The 19,240-nt window shown below is 52.8% G+C and overlaps 1 protein-coding gene across 1 annotated transcript in view; it reads left to right on the forward strand.

Moving 5' to 3' along the window:
* The window catches only part of LOC149853447 (uncharacterized), a 70,332-nt gene that overhangs the window by 17,182 nt on the left and 33,910 nt on the right, over window positions 1-19,240 (forward strand). Inside the window, exons 24-49 of the mRNA XM_090027255.1 lie at window positions 520-697; window positions 1,211-1,438; window positions 1,709-1,804; window positions 2,030-2,203; window positions 2,967-3,122; window positions 4,021-4,141; window positions 4,528-4,745; window positions 4,966-5,217; window positions 5,651-5,842; window positions 6,312-6,536; window positions 6,789-6,938; window positions 7,119-7,222; window positions 7,753-7,970; window positions 9,996-10,216; window positions 10,434-10,580; window positions 11,246-11,410; window positions 12,000-12,151; window positions 12,391-12,559; window positions 13,183-13,291; window positions 14,545-14,690; window positions 15,136-15,261; window positions 15,705-15,884; window positions 16,092-16,316; window positions 16,752-16,878; window positions 17,778-17,977; window positions 18,242-18,454. Coding sequence (XP_089883381.1) covers window positions 520-697; window positions 1,211-1,438; window positions 1,709-1,804; window positions 2,030-2,203; window positions 2,967-3,122; window positions 4,021-4,141; window positions 4,528-4,745; window positions 4,966-5,217; window positions 5,651-5,842; window positions 6,312-6,536; window positions 6,789-6,938; window positions 7,119-7,222; window positions 7,753-7,970; window positions 9,996-10,216; window positions 10,434-10,580; window positions 11,246-11,410; window positions 12,000-12,151; window positions 12,391-12,559; window positions 13,183-13,291; window positions 14,545-14,690; window positions 15,136-15,261; window positions 15,705-15,884; window positions 16,092-16,316; window positions 16,752-16,878; window positions 17,778-17,977; window positions 18,242-18,454 — 4,492 coding nt within the window. The remainder of the gene's footprint in view (window positions 1-519; window positions 698-1,210; window positions 1,439-1,708; window positions 1,805-2,029; window positions 2,204-2,966; window positions 3,123-4,020; window positions 4,142-4,527; window positions 4,746-4,965; window positions 5,218-5,650; window positions 5,843-6,311; window positions 6,537-6,788; window positions 6,939-7,118; window positions 7,223-7,752; window positions 7,971-9,995; window positions 10,217-10,433; window positions 10,581-11,245; window positions 11,411-11,999; window positions 12,152-12,390; window positions 12,560-13,182; window positions 13,292-14,544; window positions 14,691-15,135; window positions 15,262-15,704; window positions 15,885-16,091; window positions 16,317-16,751; window positions 16,879-17,777; window positions 17,978-18,241; window positions 18,455-19,240) is intronic.

The following is a 19,240-nucleotide window of genomic DNA, read 5'->3' on the forward strand; positions in this document are numbered from 1 at the left end:
GATGTAGAAGTGATTCACCTACCACAGAAAATCACCTACGTCTGGGGCAGAAGTCATCACCCTCTTAAGAATGAACAACGGTATAAGCCGAGAAGGATGCCACATCTGATAAGAATCACGGAGGCCAGTAAATTAGGATATGGCCCAGATTACTGGCTTTATTCACTCTTTCCTTACCCAAAATATCAGGGGAACCTTAAAGACTGCTTGTGCTAACTCGCAAAGGCAGGTAGTACTGTTTCTCAGGTATTAGCATCAGGTCTGCGGCAAAGCTAATTTTTTCCTTACAGTGCCCTAGTACTGACTCTGCGTATCTTGGGAGACGGGATGAGCATGCAGCCCAAAGACGTGGCTGAAGTTAAGACGATGCTTTCGTATCTTGATCGTTTTGTCTGTCTTGCCATTAGGATCTGGGGTATTATTGCTGCAAGATACGCTTAATGTAAGGCTATAGATGAATGGGCAGATGGTGGCTGCAGCGGGAACATCTTCTGTAATGAAAACACTTTGTCCTCGCAGACGACGAGCAGTGGGGGGCCGTGCCCACCAGGACACTACTGCGTGGTGGGCAGCAGCAGAGCTCAGCCTTGCCCTGCAGGGAGCTACAGCCCTTTCTGGGGCATGGCACAGTGCTTCAAATGCCCAGAAGGCTTTTACTGTGAGGCTGGTTCCTCTAATTACACAGCCTGTCCCACAGGTGAGTCCAGAGGCAGTCCCATCCCACCCTGGGGAACGTGGGGAAACAGGGTCATCAGGACCCGGGCAGTGCGGTGTGGAGCAGGGTGCCTGGTGGACAGGGTCCTAGGCTGGGGCTCAAGACAATTAGTGCTCTGTTACCATCTCTGGCAGCGACAGGCAGGGTGATCTTGGCCTGTTGCTTTGTCTCTCGGTGCCTCAGTTTCCTCCCTTTAAAATAGGAGTGATGATGTTACAGCACTTTGAGCTCTATGAGTGAAAAGTTCTGCCTAAGAGCCAGGTACCATCCTGCTACTCAGCACTAAGGTAAAGAGCAAGCAGTGTCTCTGAATGCATCCAACCTGGCTGGAGGTTCTGCCATGTTGGAAATCACCCCACGGACTGGGCTGTAAATCCTGGAATCTGGCTTTTTGGGGAAAGTGACAGATGGGACCTTTATGCCCCAGCTAAAAACATGAAGGGGATCTCCATAAGCCTCTCTCAACCTTTAGGATGGCTTTCTTTTCCCTTGTAGGACATTACTGTCCAAAGAATACAGAGTATGGCACACAGTTCCCTTGTCCACGGGGAACCTACAGTGACGCCTTCAACATCGGGGATGCCTCCAAGTGCCAGCTGTGTCCCCCTGGAAAGGTCTGCTCCAAGCCGGGCTTGCCGAGTCCAGACGCACTGTGTATGCCTGGATGGTTTTGCCCACCTGGATCCACATCAGCCAAGCCAGTATTCCCAGGAAGTTTCCCTGGTACTGAGGGGAGCAGGGGGTTGTGCTGATGATCATTAAAAGCAGTATTATTACCCTAGGTATCATAGGGGCCTGGCTGCAATCAAGGCCTGCCATTGAGAGGCCACTTCCCCCATGGCAGGATGGGTGGGTAGAGGCTGGGCAGGTCCTTTGGGGTGGGTGCTGTCATCCTCAGGTGCTGCACACCGTGTGCCCTGAGAGGCTGGGATGTGGCAGCTGGACTCTGATGGTTGCCTCTGCTTCTCCCTGAGTGTCTATCCCTTGTATTAGCAGGGGCAGGTGCTGCAGCTTCTGGATCTCTCGGGCTGTGCCAAGCTGGAACGTTTTGTCCGGCGGGGTCAGCCATCCCTATTCCCTGCACTCCAGGTAGGGGAAAGCAGGGTCTTAGTTCTTCTCTTTTCCAGATCCCTTTGACTGTCCCAGTCGTGTGCTCTGACCGCTAGACCACCACCGTCTCCTGTTGACCATAGCTGCCATGGGCTCTGGGGTGTGACAGTACTGCATCTCCAGTGCTCTGTGGCGGTCGTGCTGCCTCGCAGCCAAAGGGACACGAGTGCTGAATAGCCGTGTCCCTTCTGCTCCTTGCTGCAGGGTGGCACTGTGCCTCTCCAGAGCTGGCGGCTCCCTCTGGTCCCTGTGACGCTGGCTTCTACTGCACAGGGGGCTCCATGCTGCCCAACCCCACGGATGGAGCAGTGGGCAACATTTGTCCTCGAGGCCACTTCTGTCCTCAGGGGAGTTCATCTCCCACTCCATGTCCCCCAGGTAGGTCTGACAGCCGGTGCCTGGCATCCTTCTTTGCTCTGCTGAGGGCTGTGTGAGATACCTGAGACTATTGTTCTGCAGGGCTTGCCTGTGCGGTGCTCACGCCTGCCCGGGCAGTGCCTGGGAAGCAACGTCTGTGAGCACAAAGCCGTCACTTCCAGGCTGACGCCGCTGTGGGAGGAGCAGTAACTGCAGTGCTGGCATTGTGGCCTCGTCCTGTGGCCTAGATACTGCCAGGCTGATCAGGGAGGTGGAGGGGAGGCACTGGGGGAAAAGGTCATGAAACAGCAGTGAGCGGCACACGTTTCAAAGCCTCTGCTCCCTCCCCGGGAACAGAGACCTGGCCTTTTGTGCGTGAATTGAGAAGAGAGCTAGGGCTCCACTGAGAGAGGTTTTCTGGGTGGTTTATTTTACTGATTTGGGCCTGGGGGTGTTTTTAAGCCTGTGTTTCTCCTGCATAGGTAGGACCAGAATAAAGAAGCGCTCCTCCTCAGCAAGCATCCATCCCCCAACTGCAGCATCTTGCTGTAGAAAAGGCTGGGATTGCCGTAGCCACAAGCTTTCCCCCAGCCACTGGCCCTTGCAGGCTCTTGTGCTGGGAGAGCCAGGGACTGCATGCTCTGTTCCTGCCTACCCTGTACCCCCTTGTCATCCCCTTCAGCACCTCCTGAGGGATGAGGCTGGGACCAGTGCAGCTCAGGGCTTTTCCCCACGGGATGCTGGGACAATACTACATTTTTTTTTTCTTTTTTGTCTCCTGCAGGCTCTTTTTTGGCCCAACGTGGTGGCCAGTCAGGCCAAGATTGCCAGCTCTGTTTGGCAGGCTGGTTCTGCTCTCTCCGAGGCCAAAGCTCACCAGAGGGATTGTGTAAAGAAGGATGGTTTTGCCCACTGGGGTCTGTGTCAGGCTGGAGTCCAGGTAGGGAAGTTCTCAAATGGTTTGTTTTCTACAGGATGATCCAAAAGCAGCAGGAGGAGAGATGCTCTAAAGTTGCCATTCACATACAGTCTTCTGGCTTTGTAGCCAAGTCGTTCATATTATGTGTAAAAATGGAAAGAGCGTGTAGATCAAATAGCTAAGAGCTTCCAGAATTTTTTCCCCCCCGAGTAACCCGTAATATTTTTAACAGATACCAGCATTTTAGCTGCATGCAGGTAACACCTGCCAAAACACCCTGAGAAGAGGCTCTGGTACTTCCAGTCCTGTTGGAAGCGAGGAGCATCAGCATCGTGCAAGACAATGGCTATTCCTTAGCAGTTTTCCACCCCTAGTTTCAAGGACCTCGGAGCTTTGGCCAGTCTGGCTGAGGATTAGGGAAGTGTCTAAATTTGGGTGGGAAGTGCCTTTTCTTCCCACACACACACAAAAAAGTCAGAATTGAAGAAAGGTTGAAAAGTTTCTTCAAAACATTTAGACTTTGTCCACCCCCACCCCCCAAAAAAAATCCCACCCTTTGAAAATCAAACATGTTTTGGGTGTCTGTTACTGCAAAATAAGTGTAATTGAAACTAGGTGTTTCATACAGAAATTTCCATTTTGACAAAAAAACCCAGTTCTTGTCATTTTCTTTTTAATAATATTTTCTGATCATGGCTACATCCCAGCGTTCAGACTGGCTGAGCCAAACCTGCCATCCTCTTTCATCTTCCTCCAAGCTGTATGAGAGATACAGAGTCCTCAGTGAACTTATCAGGATCACTGTGGTGTACCTGGGGAAGAAAAGGAGAGAGAAGGATGGATCCTTTGGTTAAAGTGCTAGGCTGAAACACAGAAGCTCTCTTGGGCACAGACACACGGACTTCTTTTTTCCTTCTAGATCATGTATGTCCTGTAGGCCACTACTGCCCCACAGGCAGCCCAGAGCCCAAACCCTGCCCTGCTGGAAAATACCAGGACCAGACTGGTCAGAGCCAGTGCAAAACGTGTCCGGCAGGGAAGTAAGTGGAATTCATCTGCTTTCTCTCCTGATGCTTCTCTTGGGAATTACCATGCAAGTCCTCTTTTGCCTTGGGCACCTGGTATTTTCCTCATTCCTCTCCTCCTACCGCCATCGCACTCGTTATCCCACTTCCTGGATTGTCCCCTCTTCACTACAGTTATCCTTGTTTTGATATAATCTCCGGGGAGGAACAAAATAATCCCACAGGTAACATCACCAACCCAACAGGCTGCTTTCCACCTTTCTGCTTGTTTCTGGAGGGACAATCTATATTCTCTTTTCTGGCAGTTGCAGACTACCATGGTTATTGGTTACCTGGCAAATGGACCTCCTTTTGCCCGGGGCTGTGACAAGTTAATGCCAGATTTTGCCTTTTCTTTTTAGGTTCTGCGGCCAAAAAGACCGGACACAAGACCACAAAGACGCCTCTTCTCATGGACTTGCCAAACCAGTGGACTGCCCAGCCGGATACTACTGCCCCTCAGGAACAAAAGCTGCCAGGCAGTACCCCTGCCCTGAGGGCACCTTCAGTAACCAGACAGGGCTGCAGAGCTCCCATGAATGCCAGCCTTGTCCTGCAGGGAAATTCTGTGCAAACGCGGGTAAGGACAGACAGGTGCGGGGTAGGGTCGCTGCTCAGGCTGGGAGGATGCTGCATTTTGTCTTGGAGGAATAAAGATTGTGAGAGAGAAGCCTCCACATGGTATATTTCCTTAGAGACTGATCACCCGCTGAGCTCGTTCGAGCCAGGATTTCTAGACATATGTTACATTTGTATGCGGCCTAATGCCCCTGGTTCACTTTTATTCTCTTCCTCACTAGGCCTCTCATCTCCGAGTGGTCCATGTTCCCCTGGACACTACTGCACTTTGAAAGCACATGTACCCAATCCCATGCACGATGAAACTGGAGATCTGTGCCCGGCAGGACGCTTCTGCCCACTGGGTAGCAGCAGCCCAGTGCTGTGCCCCACAGGCACTTTTCTACCCCAGACAGGGATGGCATCTCGTAATGCCTGTTTGCCCTGCCTGGGGGGGAAGTTCTGCCAGGGAGAAGGGATGGCCGATGTTTCAGGTGAGCTCCATACACTTGTGTGCACGTGAGAACGAGTGCAAGACAATGTTGCACTTTTTATTCCAGGGTATCACCTCTCCATAGGGCATAGCCGGGGATGGATCTTCTCCTTTATGATTTGTAGGATCTTAAGATGCTAGGGAGGCCCCAGTGTCAAATCCCAAGTTCTCTCCTGCTTTGGTCCTGGAGCGAAACTCCAGTTTGGCTCAAATAAGTGCAGACACACTAAACTACAGCTGGACAGACTCAAAGCAAAAAGAGACAGCAACCTCTCGTGTCCCTGGGAATCAAGCAGCTGGATTCCTAGACTGAAGAAATCTGGACCAGAAGGGCTAAGCCACTAAACCCCTACATGTTTTCCCATACCAGTTACATGAATGTTTGGCGGTCCCTCAGTTCCTTAGTTTGGGTTCTGAAATCTTCTGCTTTGCAGGAACCTGTCATGCTGGGTATTACTGCCCTCTGGGATCCACAAGGCCTGACCAGGAACACTGCCCCACTGGCTTCTACTGCCCCAAAGGCTCGGAGTTGCCAGTCCCCTGTGACTCTGGAAGTCTCAACCCCCATGCTGGGAGATGGCATCCCACAGACTGCCAGCTCTGTCCTGCTGGACACTTTTGCAGCGGTATGAGTCTCCCTCTCTCCGGTTTGGGGTTCATGAGGGTGGACACATGGGAGCCAGTGCCCTCCCCAGCTTTATTTCCTGTAAAGTTGTTTTGAGCATACTACATTCATAACTCCTATGAATGGATGAAGATTCTTGCATTCGGTTGCATAGCTCATCTTGTCTGGTCAGCACAGAATTGTCTCTATACTGCAAAAAGTGATCAGAGAGCCCCAGCTGGGCACTCCACTAGAAGCCCAAGCTTCCCCATGCCAGGCATTGCACATCAATGCCCGGGGTCTGGCTTTCCTGAGTGATGCATCCCAAATCACCCATGTTTCTGAGGTTGGATCCATGCTATGAAGAGTAGCTGCTTCTTGATTTGAACTCAGTATGCAATGAGGCCACACTGTGTGCGGGAATAGAGGGATCCTCCTGCCTTTGACTTGGGGAAGGAGATGGAAAGGTTTTTCTTCCTCAATGACTACAGGGTTTGGAAGACCTGCTCCAGAAGGACCATGCTCTGCTGGTTTCTACTGCCCACCAGGCCAGACCTCAGCCATTCCTGCATCCTACCGCTGTCCCCGAGGCTTCTACTGCCCTGCAGGATCTGCCATGCCCGTGCCTTGTGAGAGGGGCACCTACCAGCCCCAGGAAGGGAAAGACTCATGCGATCTGTGCCCAGCAGGACTCTTCTGTGAACCACCCAACAAAAGTGAGGGGGCTGTGGAGGGCTGCACCTGTGTTTTTGCTGTCAGTCTGTGTCACTGTAGGAAGATCAGGCCAAAAGCAGTCTGTTGGACTCAGTAAGGCATATTCTGTCTCCTGTAGGGTGATCTTGTGTCCAGCTGAAGAAAGCAGGGGCTAATGCATAGATCAGAAGACTAAAGGCAATGCATAGCACACTTCTCATTCCTGGGGAAATAGTCTTGAAGGCACCTGAGTGGGTTTGTGTTCTGTCTTCCAGGTTCGGGGGTACAGCTGCCCAGGCCATGCCCTGTGGGGTACTTCTGCCCACCGGGCACCAGCTTCAGTGCAGAACACCCGTGTCCAAGGGGCACCTTCGGACCAAAGCCTGGGGCCACTCATGAATCTGACTGTGAGCCCTGCCCCGCAGGTAAGAAAGGGTTTGCCACAAGGCACTGGGGGGGAATTTGAGTGAAGCACTGAGGGGAAAAGTGCTGACTTTAGTCTCCACCCGCATTTGCAGCAAGCAGTCTCCATCAACATTTGCAGCGAGGGCATAGAGGAGACATAGAAACCCTTTCACCACGGACTTCCTTTCTTCTCATTTCAGGCATGTATTGCTCAGCTCCAGGTTTGACCCAGCCATCTGGGTTTTGCCATTCGGGCTATTATTGCACCAAGGGAGCCATCACCCCAGCCCCCATCAAACACCAGGTGAGTGAATCCCAGAGGGACTGGGTTGTCCATTGCACCAGTAACCTTAGGCTGGGACCGAGGAGTAAGGGCCTCTCCCCTAGCAATGTGGTGGTGTAGTACCATAGAGCAGCAACTTCTAGATATTCCAGTAATCCTGCAGCAGTTGGGATCACACCTTCAGACCACTGCCCAGTTGCAGGTTCTGGGTGAAGACTGGAGATCTTGATAATATCTGTTGAGAGGAGTGGATGGCAGCATGGTGCTGGAATGTGATGTTGTAGGAATCCCATCCCAGTCCTCCTCTCTGCGTGTCACACTGGGGCTGTGTTGCCTGGAACCCCTCACAGGGGTGGCTAATTCCTGGCATAGATGTGCTTAACCATGACAGACCAGCCAATGTGTCAGGGGCCCTTTTCAAGCCAGCTCAGGCCTCGAGCAAGTGGCCCAGCTCACCTACAGCCTGCAACTCAAATTCATGCTTCCCCGTGGCTCTTTTTGCGGCTGATCATGCTTCCTGAATCTCACTGTGTTTGTTTTTCCTCCCCCAGGTCGAGTCTGCTGGCCTTTCTCTTCCTGGAAATGACATCTGCCCTCCTGGGCATTTCTGCCCCAATGGTACCAGCTATCCCATCCCCTGCCCTCCTGGATCCTACTCCTCTTCGCTGGGCCTGGGGGCAGAGGATCAGTGTCAGCTCTGTCCAGCGGGGCGGTACTGCAGTCGGGCAGGCCTGTCCGATCTGTCCCAGGCATCGCTGTGTAGTGCAGGGTAAGGAGATGTGGTCACTTATGTTTAATGCTGAAAAGTCCAGACCCACCATTCTCCTAAAGACGGAGCAGGGAGCAGCTGTAGCACTTTGTCACTGAGAAATAGGGGCACAGGTTATCCCAGGAGCTTAGTACCAGGATACCCCCTTCCTGGGTCACTTGGAATCCAGCCCAGCACGATCCCAGATAATGTTAACATCCCTCATTTGGTCTTGGTCCAGCTGTGCTTGGCAGCGGGCTCCAACAGCAACTGAGTTAGGGCCTGGATCTCTGCTGCCCTGCACTCTGTGTGCACTCACCTGTGCCAGCTGGGTGTAAAGAGCAGCCGCTCTGATTCAGTGGGCACCGGGATCTTTGCACTGGCTGAAATGACTGAATGACTTGCAGGACAGCGGGATATCAGGGCCACTGGTTTTCAGGCCTGGACCTGTTGTCGACAATCCCAGAACAGATGTCCAAGGATTAACTAAGCCACAGACCATATTATTCTCACCCCTGCAAGGGCGAGTCCCTTGAGGAGAGGAATGAGGCACTGATTCACTTGCCCACTGTCTTCTACAGTGGGCAGAGAAGCCTTCAAGGCCCAGGGCCATCAGTCACACCCTATTCCCCAGCCACTTTGTCACAGAACTGAGTTTGCCTCAAACTCCTGATCTCACCTGCTGTGATGTCAACATGGAATGGTTTTTTTCACTTTTTTCTCACCTGCATTAAACACATTTCCCACTAGATGGTGCGATAACCCATGACAAGGAAACCGCAGGATCAATTAATCCAGTCTGCTCCACATCCTAATTAGAACACCCCGGTGTCACCTCACCATCACACGTATTAAGCCCTCACATGTTTTAAAACCTGTAAATCCCATACCCTTGCAGGATCCTCCTAACAGGATATTCCTTTGCTTTGCCCACTCATCCCAAGTAATGGGGCACCCCCTCTTTCCCTTTGTGGGGCAGCTGCACAATCTGTTTGACGTCCCTGTCAGGGAGTGACTGCCAACATGCAAATTAAAGCTTTGTTTGCTTAACACCATTCCTTGTGCTTCTGGGAATTTGCCCATAGGTCGCCCTTCCTGTTTCTGCTCCTTGGAGACGTCACCCTTCGATTCCCTGTAGACATTTTACAAGTCCCCTCTTCACATGCTGTGTAGATTGGCTGAACAGAACAATTTGAATGCTTCTGTATATGTTAATTCAGTTTTGGTTACATTGGGAAGGTTGGGGCAGTGGAGAGATGCAGGTAAACAGAAAGTATGTAGTTTGGATACCTGTGTCATCATCAGTGATGTCCATCAGAAGAGGGCGTTCTGATGTGATACGCACGATGGATCATGTCACCCAGAGGCTTGTACTTCCTGGAGCTAGTTGGTGTCCTCTGTTGCTTTGGACATGCAAACCCCAAAGTGAGTCAGGATCTCCCTGCCTCTGGCAGCCCATCTCACTGCCACTTGGAAGAGAAGATACTGCTCACAGGAGCAATGGTCTTACACATTACAAGGAGCAACCATCTCAAGTTGCAGCAAGGGAAGTTGAGGTTAGATATTAGGAAGAATTTTCTCACCAGGAAGGTAGTAAAAAACACTGGAACAGGTTACCCAGAGAGGTTGCGGATTCATCCGTGGTGGTTTTTAAGACCTGGCTAGGCAAAGCCTTAGCTGGAGTGATGTAGTTGGGGCTGGTCTTGCTTTGAGCAGGAGGGTGGACTAGATGTGACCTTCTGAGGTCCCCTCCAACCCTCATTGTTTGTGATTTTATGACTGTGCCTCGAGACCCTCAGATTTCTGTAGCACTTTGCTGTCCTTCAGGTTTAGCTGCAAAAACCAGTTGGTCTTCCTGGTTTGGGCAGAGATGGGATGGGATGCTGGTAGAGTTGGTGGCTGTGCAAGGTGGCTGCAGTCCATTTATTTTATTGGACATCCCTGAACAAGGATGCCCGGGTGCCAAGTGATTGGAACTGATGCTCTTTTCTGGGGCCGTGAAATCAAGTGTGAATTCTTTGAATTCCTCCTCCTTATTTCTTACAGGTACGTTTGCCTTGAAGGCAGCTCTGGCCCCTGCCCCTCTAATGGTCTTCATGGGTACAGATGCCCAAGTGGCTTCTACTGTCCTACTGGGACCGGACTGGAGATACCCTGTGAGCCTGGCATGTTCAGCCCAATGCCTGGAGCAAGCGTATGCCTCCCTTGCCCCGCTGGTGTGACTTGCAGATATGCTGCCACTGTAGAGCCACTCAGCTGCCCCCAAGGTAAGGCATCTGCTGTACAGCAGCGTCTTTAACCCAAGACAAGAAGGTGTGGGCTCTGAGGAGTCCCGCCAGCACATAGATCTCTGTACATCCCCCCGTCAGGCACCGCAGTGAGGGCCCCCCAGCTCTTGGGGTGGAATTGCAGCCCTACTGAGGTCACCAAGAGCTCTGCTATTTGCTTTGTCCAGGGAGCAGCACCCCCTCTTTGTATTTGCAGGTTACTATTGTCCATCTCAGACCGCCATGCCCCTGCCATGCCCTGAAGGTACCCTGAACACCTTGGAGGGGGCACTGTCCCCTGCAGCATGCAAGCCTTGCCCGGTGGGGAGGTACTGTCGGGGCCATGCAAACTGGGAGCCGGATGGTAAGTTGTCCTGCGAGAACCAGGGCTAAAGAGTGCTGGGTGCTTGTCTGCATTAGATGGAGTGGGGTTTTCTGAGCTCAGTGGGGCAGATACCGGAGAGGTCAGAGGCAGGGTGTTGAAGGTACCCTTTTTCTGAGGCTCTTATTACCTCCATCTCTCCTGCTTTCATTCTTGCAATCCAGCTTTGGCTCCTTCATTCTTCAAGGTCTCCTCCCAGTGCTTTTCTTGTCTCCCGTCTTTCCTTGCTGTCTAGTCCCCACCACTCTTTCACTCAATCTTTGTCCTCTGTTGCTTTCTGTCAAGCACAGAGGAAAGGCGTTGAGACCCAGAGGCAGATGTTAATACTCTGAGGAAAAACAGGAGAGACTGAGACCTTTCCAGAGGACAGGGGACCTGGGAAGGAGGAGATGAGAGGGCCTGCAGGGTAGGGGGTCGGGATGAGTGATGGGAGTGGATGTTGAGGCTGGGGCAAGTGAGTCCAGAGGAAAATGGCCCAGGTCAGAGGGGTGGGAGACAGAGGTGTGCTGCTGGTGGAAACTAGAGCCACTTTCATCCTTGACTGAGCTGCCCCCGTGTTGTGGGACTGGGAGTAGGTGCTTCCCTTGGCCTCACCAAGCTAAGAGCCATGGGCAGGTCCCTGAGCACCCTCTGTTTTCTGATGGCAGGGTTGTGTTCAGCTGGATATTACTGCGCAGGAGGGGCTGCCGACGCTGTCCCACACAGGACACCTGGGTTCCCGCTCAATGGACCCTGCCCCCTTGGGCACTACTGTCCAGAGGGCACTCTCTTCCCTGTCGCCTGCCCAGTGGGCACCCTAAATAACTCCACGGGTAAGTGCAGCTCAGGGCTTCCCCTGCTTCCCCTCATGGGTTTCTGCAGAGTTCACTATCAGCGGCACCCTGCCCTCCCCCCAGCCTCTTCCCTGGCCACGAGCAGGACCCAGAGATGAGCAGAATGACAGAGTGGACTTCTGCAGACTTGCTGTCCTGTCCTTCCAGGTTCCTGCCCCTCTTTGTGCCTCTGTCTGTAAAATGGGAAAAAAGACCACCTCTTCCCCCAGGGAAGGGGCAGGCTCAATGCTTTCATTCATGCAAAGTAGGTTGCAACTCATCTGTAGTTATCTGGACATGTTACAGCAGTCACAGTGCAGGATGCTGTGGCTGTGGAGAGCCCCATGGCAGCAGCAAGGATACCCCTGGAAGCTGCCTGCCACCTGCCGCTTGCATTGAAGGAAGATACTCTCCGAATGAGCAGCGATAAAGTGCCTGTGGCACATGGCAGAGCAGATCCAGTTCCAGCCAAAGGGTGGCAGTTGCAGGCAATTGCAATAGCTGTTATTATTGCAAATGCAACACTGATGTCACTGCAGCTCAGATGAGTGCTTCCTCCCATTCCTTTGTGCCTCTGCCTTTCCCCCAGGCAGCTCCTCCCAGGACAGCTGCGTGCCGTGCTATGCTGGCTTCTTCTGCGCTAGCGTCGGTCTGAGCTCACCCACGGGACCTTGTGCTGCCGGGTTTTACTGCCCGGCCAACTTCAGCTCCTTCAGCCCCACTGCCTTCCTCTGCCCGAAGGTACTTGCCTCTGGCTGGGATGGGGAGGGGCTGGGTCCCTGCTGGTGACAGCTGGGTAGCTAACCTTCAGTCTAACAGTGTCAGCCTAACATTTGGAGAGAAGCTTCACAGGCCGTGGCCGTAGTCCCATCCACAGGACTTTGCCATAGGCTTTTGTTCCTTGGGGGCTGGCCCAGCAAACAGACCTGACTTTTCCTGGGTTTCTGTCCATTTCTGTTCCCTCTCTGTCTGATTCCTAGGGTCATTTCTGTACCTCAGGGGCTGCCTACCCTACCCCATGCCCCACCGGGGAGTACCAGCCAAATAGGGGGTCCGAGTCCTGCATCCCCTGCCAGCCGGGCTTCTACTGCCAGGAGACGGTCTCAGGAGACCCCAAACACTGCCCACCGCACACCTACTGTCCAGCAGGTATGTACAGGATGCCCCCCACCCCCAACACACCAGCATATGCAGGATCCCACTGTCCTTTTGGCTGCCCTGGATAGGATGTGTCAGTACATGCCCTTGCCCATCACCCTGCTGCTACTTCCCTCTTTACTCCTCCCCCCCCCGGTATGTGAGTGTCTTACCCTTGACCATATGTCTGGGGATCTCACCACAGGCAAGGGCTGGAGTAAACCGCATAGACACCTTACTAAAGAATGAAGAGCAATGTGGCAAGAAAGGGCCTGACTGCTTCTGAATCACATCTTAGGGAGTCATTACATCTGTGTGATTTGGATGTAACACTCTCCGAGGTCACAGCACCCTCAGCAAGGCAGGGAAGAGTAAGGCCTCTTCCCCTTTGCATTGCTGAGACTGCTCAGCCTGGAGCAGGTGGATAATTACCCAGTATAAGTAATGACCTGGTGGGTGCGTCCCCCTGGCTGTGCTCGTCTGGTTACGCGGTAGGTACAGGAGCTCCACATCCAACCTGTATCATCACTGAGTGTAACCAGCCTGCTGCATGGTTGAAGCACCTTGTGCTGACAAACACCATTGCCTTTCTGTGACCCTCTGCCTTTATGTCACCTCTCACATTTCCATTTTAGGCACCCTGGTTCCTTGTCCATGCCCTGATGGCACATTTACTCCTCCGAACAAAACCGGCCTGCAGGACGAGAGGGAATGCCTGGCCTGCTCGGCTGGTCACTACTGCAGGTCACAGTTCTCCCTGCTGCACTGTAGTTTTGATTGTATTTTGTTTGGTCCCCACCCTAAACTGTTGCGCAGCGTTGTTATGTGCTGTCGGGCAGCTGCGGGTTCCACCTCAGAAGCAGCCGCATTCTAATGGTGGGTGCAGCAGTCCCAGAGTACAATAGTCTCGGTGCTGAAACCCTTCCACAGGGCCTGATTTATGGCTCTATGCAATACTCTATGAAGGAAGTAAACCTTGCCCTATCTTGCATGGGTGCTGGCTCCAGCTTCCTGGGACACGTGCAGGGCACTGGGTGGCAGACTTGGGCCAGCTGAGGGCTGGACCTGTTATGGTTATCTGAGCCTGTCATCTCCATTTCTGAATTGCGACACTCTGGCCTTTGTGCCTTCTTGTGGCAATGATTTCCATGGCGTGGAGCATCTTCTCTTTGAATTTCCGAACTTCAGCCTCATGGAAACTCTCCTTTGTTTTGTGTTGTGAAGCTAGGAGGATAGAAATGCACCCTCTCCTCCCACTCCTCTACACCGCTTATGTCACACTAGACGTCATACTCAGGTTTCTCAGGGAAGACTGGGGAAGTAGCTGGTACATTTTCTGCATTTTTTTTCTAGTTGAAAAGCAATGAAAAATGGTTATTGCGAGTACTGCAGATTCTTTGTGATCCAGAGCCAAGCGGCGGGGAAAAGGTCACTTTGCCCTTAGTGGTGTTTTATGTTCTGTCTTCTAAGAAGTTGACAGACTGGACTTGCATAAGTTTTGGACACGGTATTTCTGAAGCACTGAGGGTGTCGGGGTCCAGCAAATGTATTCTACCCATATCAAAGGATAATGAGCAACATTATCCCACCCCGTGCAGACAAGGCCAAGGCAAAGGCAGGGACATGTTCATGCTTGCAGAGACCTCTCAGTAATGGAGGCACCCAAGGCCCATTTTCAAAGAGAGTTTGGCACTTAGGAGCCAAAGATTTTCTGAAAGCCACTGACAGTTTCACCTGAAGTGAATTGCTGGAGATCACAGAAGGAGTCTGTGGTGGGGTCAGCACTGAAACTTGAGAGCCCCTGCCTCATCTCCTTTATAATACATGTATCCATTATTCAAAGAATTGGTCAACTTGCACCTTTTCCCGGTATAAGCCTCTTGGTTGTTCTGTCTCGTGGGTGTACTGTGTACAAGAGCCCCTGCATGACTGAGTGTGTGCATGCATTGCATTACTCTGTTTCCCGCATACATTTCCCCCTGCTCTCTTCACACCAGGGGCGGGCGGCTGGAGGGGAAGTGTGCTGCTGGGTACTTCTGCCAGGCCAGGAGCTTTGAATCAACTCCCCAAGGCCATGACTTCCCATGGAGCTCCCTGGCTGAGTGTCCCTGGGGGCAGGTGTGCGCAGGACTGTGCCCTGAAGGTATGTGCCCACCAGCATGGAGCCGTTTGCGACAGATATCTGGTTTTAGAAGTGCTGCACTCCTCACAACCTCACACTGGCTCCTTCCCTTTCTCCACCAACTGACCAAACCCCCAAATCCAAGCAATGGAGGGCGTGGTATCACTTAGACCCTGGCTGAAGGTTATGGCTTAGCCCAAGTCTAGCTCCAGTTCTTCTCATCCTGGTTCCTGCTGCGCTCAGTGACTGAGTAGGGGTCTCCGGGTACCAGTTCAGTGCAGACCTAAGCAAGAGCCCTGAATCTGAAGCCCTCACCCCTCGTTCGGTAGTTCACTGTACTAGTGATTGGTTTGGTGTGGCTCTCCTCTTCCTAAGAATGGTGCTTCCCCAACCCTGTAGATGCTCATTCTGGGACAGATCCTGAGTCATCTTCTCTATGAGGACAGCTTCTGTCTTCCTTCTCTAGGTTTCTATTGCCAGGAGGGAGCCGAGGTGCCCACACCATGCCCCGCCAACACTATCCGAACTGTCCCAGGGGCCAGCCAAAGAGAAGACTGCCTGCCTTGCCCCCCAGGCCGCTGGTGTCAAGCAGGTCAGGGCTGGGGTGGGGAACAGGAGTCACTTTCCATGCATGTGTGGCACATGGCTGAGTCTAGCCAGGCTGGGTTTGGGCATAGGGGACTAGACCTTCGGGCACAGGGACCACCCAGCTGGCCCAGGCAGTCAGGTATCTTGCCTCCACTGCGGCCAACTGAACATTGCTGAGGAAAGAACAAATCCCCACATGGTTCACACTAGGAGGATTATGTATTGATTTATTGCCCCCTTTCTAAATACTAATAGGACCTTATCTGGAGAGGGACCCAAGGCCGAACCCAGGCTCTAATCTTCTTGTGCCCCAAACTGATGCTGGGATTGTGGCTAGACTGGATGTGTATGAGAGTTTGAAGAGGCCTGGGGAAGAGGCAGGGGAAGGAGGGTCGGGGTGGTGGGTGAGGGTCCCCCCACTGCTGCTTATGCTGTCTGTGTGTTTAGGAGACCCAGTGAGCTACCTCTGCCCTTCTGGACACTACTGCACTGGGGGGAACGTCACTGGTCCCAGCAGCTTCATGGTCCCTCAGCAGTGTCCTGAGCATACCTACTACCCAGGCCTAGGAGCACAGAGCCTTGCAGACTGCCAGCCTTGCCCTCCTGGCTACCGCTGCCCCATGCCAGGTGAGGGCCTCACGTTGCTGCTATTGAAACCAGATGCAAGGTCAAATCCCTACATGGAAAAGGATGAGTGGGTGGAGGCAAGGGGTGGGGGCCATGGGAGATGCCAAAGAAAGCTGCACGAGCTATGGATGGTCAAGGGAGTGGGAGCACATTCCTCTAAACCCCTCTTTGCTTCCTCTCTCTTTTTTTCCACTTTCTTTTCCACAGGCCTTACCACCTTTGAAGACTACCCTTGCCCCCCTGGGCATTGGTGCCCAGGGGAAGGAGACACTTTCCTTTGCCCACCTGGCACTTTCAGGACCCAGCCTGGTGCAGCCTCCTTGGACGAGTGTGACCCCTGCTCTCCTGGATATTATTGCCCAGACCCAGCCCAGACAAAGATGCCCAATATCCAAGGAACACCTTGTGAACCTGGCTATGAATGCCCACTTGGTGAGGAATTCATGCCCCTTGGCTCTTTCTCGTTCTGCTGTCTGCCAGCACCTGTGCAATGCCATCCAGGACCCAGTGGGATCTGACAGGAGTTGGCAATGGTGGCTCTGCAGTGAACCTCAGGGGCAATGGTCATTGTGGGGGACATGGCAGTAGTCACAGATCCCTGAAACTAGATCTTGCCCCTTGAATCCTGTCCTCTTTTGCAGTGTGCATAAGCCCCAAGTGGAGTGAGATGAGGCTAGTGAAGAGCAGGTGCCTTGCAGCATCCAATTGCAACATTCAAATGCACCCAACCCTTTTTGTGTTCAAGCCTACTTCAGTGGGTTTCCATTGGCCTTCAGTGTGTACTGGGAAACGTGGGTCATGCAGAGATAATCACGGGGTGGAAACGTCCCCAGGCTCATTGGGTCTCTGGTGCTTGTGTCCCCTCAGGTTCAGTAAATCCAATCATATGCAGACCTGGCTTCTACTGTGGGCTTCATACAGGGGTCCCTTCCATGTGTCCTGGTGGGTATTACTGTCCTGAAGGATCCTCGAGGTACAATGCCCCTGAGCAGCTGTGAGTATACGGGAGACCGGTGAAGGCAGCAATAGCCTCTGAGAAGTTCTGACCGCTGTGAAATCCACCAGGATTAATGTTTCAACCACAACCACAACCTTTGTGCATATGGCAAACATTGCAGATGTGTCTTCCACCACAGCCATAGATTTAGAAGCTGCTGGAGCTAATGAGAGTGCTTCTTAACTTGTGTTAATTAGCCTGCAGTTGGGCCAGGAGACAGGACAGAGGACGGAGCACAGTCCAGGCCAGTGAAATCCACTTCACGTGTGCAGCAGATTCATGCTGAGCTAACCCGTGAAGTTCTCTAGTTACATCCTTGGCAGTGGACCCTGGGAGCCTGTCAGTGGTGGAGGGGCTTCTGTCAATGGTATCTGTGGGCACAGGAAAAGCAAAGTCCCATGTGTGCCATGCACTGCAGTCAAGTATGCGCGAGCCCATCCAGAGTGCTGATTTCAAAGCTGGCTTGGCAGATTTGGTTTGAGGTGCTGATTTCCCCATGCAAAGGCTAGCAGCCCGGCCCAGTGTTACTAGCACAGCTCAAGCTGACTTTGAACCTATCTCTTCAAAGCATCCCCAGCTTTGTAGCTCTGGGTTCTCAACAGCTGTCTGTACAGTGGACTGTGCTTATAGTGACCTGGGATACCAAGACACCGTTCACAGTGAAGAAAAGAGAACTTTGGGTGCATTTCAGTGGATTCTGTGTATTTTCTGAACAGATTTCACTCGTTTCTGCACTCTGTCACTCCATCTGAAATGCAGCAGCTGTCTCCTTGCAGACAGGTGCCAAAGTTGCTGCAGACTAGAGCTTCCTGTCAGCCTGGCAGGAGGGCACTTGGGAATATCAGCCAAGAACTTTTCCCATTCACCCTGCCTCCTGCCTCTGTGTCTCTCTTTAGGTGTGTGTTTCCCTATTACTGCCCCCCTGGGAGCGTGCATCCGCTTCCCTGCAAAGGAGGATACATGGCGTGCAACGTGACAGGCCCCAGGGACTCCTTTGAGACATGCTGCAGGCTCTGTGATGCTGGCACCTACCGTAGTGACTTCCTCACCACCCCATCCTGCCAGCCCTGCCCAGCCGGCTTCACCTGCCCACCCGGTAACTGAGAATCCAGGGGGCTTCAGGGGTGTGACAAGCCCGTGAGCCTGGGCAGGTTACAGGGTTATTCTGCTGAGACTCTGGGCAGCGTGCGGGGCTGGGATCTCACAGGTGATCCAGGTCTCTGGGCTCCGTCGGATCCAGAGCTCGAAGTTAAATAATTAACCGCCTTGCTTGCCTTCATAATGCAGTGAGCTAGGTCCTTCCCATTTCACCAATGCAGGGGACAGCCACTTTTGACTTGCCTCTGTTACTTCCCCCTAGGCAGTTCAAATTACCTCCAGCAGCCCTGCCCCAAAGGCTATTACTGCCCTCCCATGGCACATGCCCCTGTGCCCTGCCCCCCCGGGACGCATGGGAACAGCAGCCTTGCAAAGCACCCTGACGAATGCCATGCCTGTCCTGCTGGTTTCTTCAACCACCTCCGTGCTCAGACAGGGTGTTTTCCCTGCGGGAGCTCTTCCTCCTCACAGCCAGGTGAGTTGCATCTTCTGTATGTGGAGCTGCCTTGAGATTTTAAAACACCAACCCCTTGGCCTCTGTGTTGCTATGAATGAGTTTGTGATCCAGGGAAAGGCCAGCTCATTTGTGGTTCTGCATCTGCCACATGTCCTGGCTTTGCCCCACCGCTGAGACAGTGCACAGTTTTCAGATCCACCCCGATCCCTCACAGACTGGGCTAGCTGAGGCATTAGAAGTTCAGTCCTGCCAGGTCCAGGAGGAGGGAGGAATAGACAAGGGTCCCTGCTCATGCTTGCCATGCGACTCCTCTGAATCTAATGCAGTTACACCAGGATGCATTGCCCAGCCCTGCAGTGAGTGCAGTGGATAGAGGTTACTTGGGCAGGGTGACCGAAATAACTCCAGTTGGGGCCCTGATAAAGTGGGAGAAGCCCTGGGCTCTCAGCCAGCATGAGGTGGAGCATACTCCTTGCCCTGTGATGTGGCCATGTGCACTCTGACAATCCCACTCACAGTCATGTCCTCCCTAGCGGGTTTTGAGTAATAAAACAGGGGACTCCTGCAGTTACCAGCTGTGAGTGGACAGGCCCTGACCTGCTCCAGGTGGCTCAATGGACAAGTTAAAACCCACCTGCTGTAGGAACGTAGAGTCATAGCAAATATGGCTGGGAAGAGCCTCAGGAAGTCATCTTGACCCACCCCTGCCCAAGGCTGGCCATCCCTGTCTAAACCATCCCAGATAAGGTTTGACTAACATGCACTTGAAAACTCCCTGCAATAATGGCTGTGTGCCCTCTCTTG

Source organism: Crocodylus siamensis, chromosome 14 (assembly GCF_052110815.1).
Source record: "Crocodylus siamensis isolate JL-2025a chromosome 14, ASM5211081v1, whole genome shotgun sequence".
Taxonomy (NCBI): Eukaryota; Metazoa; Chordata; order Crocodylia; family Crocodylidae; genus Crocodylus; species Crocodylus siamensis.